General features: G+C 41.6%; 1 protein-coding gene across 1 annotated transcript; it reads right to left on the bottom strand.

Moving 5' to 3' along the window:
- Positions 1 to 766: 766 nt before the first annotated feature.
- Positions 767 to 2,225, bottom strand: KCNF1 (potassium voltage-gated channel modifier subfamily F member 1). Its single transcript, XM_018558388.1, has one exon. The coding sequence runs from the start codon at positions 2,221 to 2,223 to the stop codon at positions 775 to 777; it is 1,449 nt and encodes a 482-aa protein (XP_018413890.1). The 5' UTR covers positions 2,224 to 2,225; the 3' UTR covers positions 767 to 774.
- Positions 2,226 to 3,301: the final 1,076 nt, after the last annotated feature.

Raw genomic sequence — 3,301 nt, 5'->3', positions numbered from 1 at the left:
ATTTGCTAAAAACAGCATTTTCACAACAGTGTTCTATGCCTTTTCTAGTTTTATATGACAATATTTTATGTGTTCTCTCTTTGACATACAACTTCTAATCACATATTGGTAATCGTCACTCAATTTTATGTCATTATTTCAATAATCATTATGGGTGTCTGCTACTTATTAGCTGAAATGCCATTAAAACTCATGACAGAGCTGCGTTTGTCACTACAATATATGTTAAATAAAACATCTCTGGGGTATACCACTCTTTTACTTAATAAAGAAAACTGTGTACAGTAATATATTGATTTCAGAATGAATCACCTTGAAGGAGATTGTTACGTTTTAAGCATGAAACAATATCTTCAGACTACATCTCACATCTCATGTTCTGCAGAACACAGAAGGGAACACTGATACTAAAGCAATCCTTCTAATCTAAGTCATTAGTAAAGCTTTTATGATAAATATAACAAAAGAAAAAGGTTCAATGAATTGTTTTCATTTATTACTATGTAAACATGAATGTGGCATCATTAAAGTACAGTATGAAATATTTTGAGGCTCATAAATAATATTGGCTTTTTGCCAATTTTTTTAAGTTTATATCACAGACAGGTTTTGTACATACCACGTGACTGGCACATAGAAGATGTCCAAGAGTCCATTTTACAGAACCTTATGTTCTATTTTGACAGTAACACACATGACAAATACTAAATAGATGTCTTCAAAAGCCACCTACTGCTACTAGGTAGGTGCAGATGTTGCGGCAATGTATTGTAGTTACTTGCAGCTCTGAAGTCTTGTTCTATGATTTTTCTCCTTTAATAAGGCTGGGATGAATGTGTCACTATGGGAGGCTTTAAGATGACTCCACATATACATGTCTTCAGAACCTCCAGTGTCACGTCTAAATCTTTTGAGGTCATGACCTCCAGAGTGAAGTTCCATCAGCTCTAGTTCATGCTTGGTGGCGGTCTCTAAAACCCTCTGCTTGTTGTAATACTTGACAAAATTGTTAATAATAGGGTGAATTGGGAGGGCAATAGCAATCACTCCACAGAGAAAACTTGTGGCTGCATTTAGTTTGCCTAAGGTGGTTTTTGGGTAGATGTCACCATAGCCCACTGTAGTCATGGTTATGATGGCCCACCAGAAAGACTGAGGGATGCTTTTAAACAAGGTATCTGGGTGGCTCTGTTCCATGGTGTACCCCAGGGCTGAAAAGACAAAGATCCCCACTGCAAGGTACATCAAGAGAAGACCCAATTCCTTGAAACTACTCTTGAGGGCATAGGTCAGGGTCTGCAGCCCAGAGGAATGGCGGGCCAGCTTAAAAATCCTGGCAATCCTCATGATCCTGAGGGCCTGGACAGCCTGCTGGACATTGGTCAACTCCATCATACCTGCCCCTAGATGGGTGAGGACAAGACATACATAGAATGGGAGGATGGCCAGCACATCAATGATATTCATGAAGGAAAAAGTAAAGTGTAACTTGTTGGGGGAAGACAAGAGTCTTAGGACATATTCTAGGGTAAACCAGCCAATGCATGCTGTCTCTATGTTATCTAGAACAGGGTGCTCCACATGGTTTCCTTCTTCATCCTCCACCTGCAATTCAGGAATCGTCCCCACACACATCACCACTGAGGAGGTCAAGATGAAGAGGAAGGAGAGCACAGCTGTAACCCGGGCAGGAAAAGAGGATTCTGGTTTCTCCATGAACTTCCAGACATATTTCTGAAACCTCTTCCAGCGACTCTCAGTGGTATCTACTCCCAGGTCATCCAGGATGGTCTGCACCCTCTTAGCTATCTCCTCCAGTTCCTCCTTCTTCTCGCTAAGGTGGCTCTTACAGCACTCATCCAGAAAAGCCAAGTCCACTTTCCAGAACTCCATCTCGTTCTTAAAACAAATGGGACATATGCCCTTCTTCATGTGCACCTCTCCATAGTAATACACCTCCATTATACATTTGAAGGCATCGGGGTCTCTGTCAAAGTAAAATTCCCTCTTGCCAGGGTCATAGTCATCACACAGAGAGAAGATGGCATCATAGCCCCCAGCCAAGCAGTTGACCAGCTCTGCCAGTCTGGTTTCTGGGTACCTGTTTAGGATGTCCCCATAGAGGATTTGTCTGATGCCCCCGATATTGACTATGATCTCCACCTCTTCACTGCAGTGCGACCCGGTCCCGTTCAGTTCCTCAAAGCTGGACCCGATGATCATGTTGGATTAAATTGAAATCAGTGAACTTTGCAGGATGTAATTATTTATTCTGAGCCCTCAAGCACTCTTTATACGGAAATGTTGGTCACATCGCTAAATAGTCTCCACAATGCATGCCACATAAATGATTCCCTATGACACTAAATCAGAAGGGAATGTTCATGGATCGTTACATATAATGTCCATTCATCAGGTGCTCCTTACTCCCAAGGGCTGATCTTCTCTCCAGTGAATCCATAGACCCGGGGCTTGCTGTCACAAGTGCTGTCCCAGCTCTCTTCTTGCCCAGCAGCGAATGAAGCAAACAGGATTTCATTCAGAGATGCAGTTAACCATCAACATGGTGCTCCCTGGGGGATAGAAGAAGCGATTGAGAAAAAGGCAGCGGACTGCAGACGACGGAGGGCAGAGGATGAGTCCTGGATGAAGCTCCTGCGAAAGCTCTATTGACACTGTGCAGATAGGAAAGTTGAGCTGGCTTCTCCAGGGCTCTATCAGAGCATAATAGGAATCCCGGCGTTACGTCACAGACCTTTAATAAGGCTTCCCCCTCCAGGGGGGGATCAAAGGGGGACAGCTCCGCAGCGAGGAGCACACAGGACTGCATGTGACAAGTGGCAGAGGGCTTTCTATAACTGAAATGCATTTGCTATGCAGACAGATAAGATGTAGACTCAGAATTAGGAGTTGATATATCAGCAATATATAATATATTCTTCTGTATTCTATTAAGAGAAGGATTGTGATATTGGGAATGAGAGAGCAAGATAAAGACATAGAGAGATAGATAGAGAGAGAGAGAGAGGTAGATAGATCCTAGTATTCTAAGGCCCTGTGTAATATATAAATATTTGAATTATATTCTTTATATGAGCAAGATACAGACATAGACAGTCAGATTGATGATAGATAGATAGATAGATAGATAGATAGATAGATAGATAGATAGATAGATAGATAGATCCTTCTAATGTCCTGTGTTATATATAAATATTTGAAATATATTCTTTAAGGAGAGGGAGGGTGAGATTTGGAATGAGAGAGTAAGATAAATACATAGATGTTGGATAGATTGATA

The sequence above is a fragment of the Nanorana parkeri genome, unplaced genomic scaffold, assembly GCF_000935625.1.
Source record: "Nanorana parkeri isolate BGI_ZX_2015 unplaced genomic scaffold, ASM93562v1 scaffold336, whole genome shotgun sequence".
In the NCBI taxonomy this organism is placed as follows: Eukaryota; Metazoa; Chordata; class Amphibia; order Anura; family Dicroglossidae; genus Nanorana; species Nanorana parkeri.
This window is presented reverse-complemented; position numbering and strand designations above follow the sequence as displayed.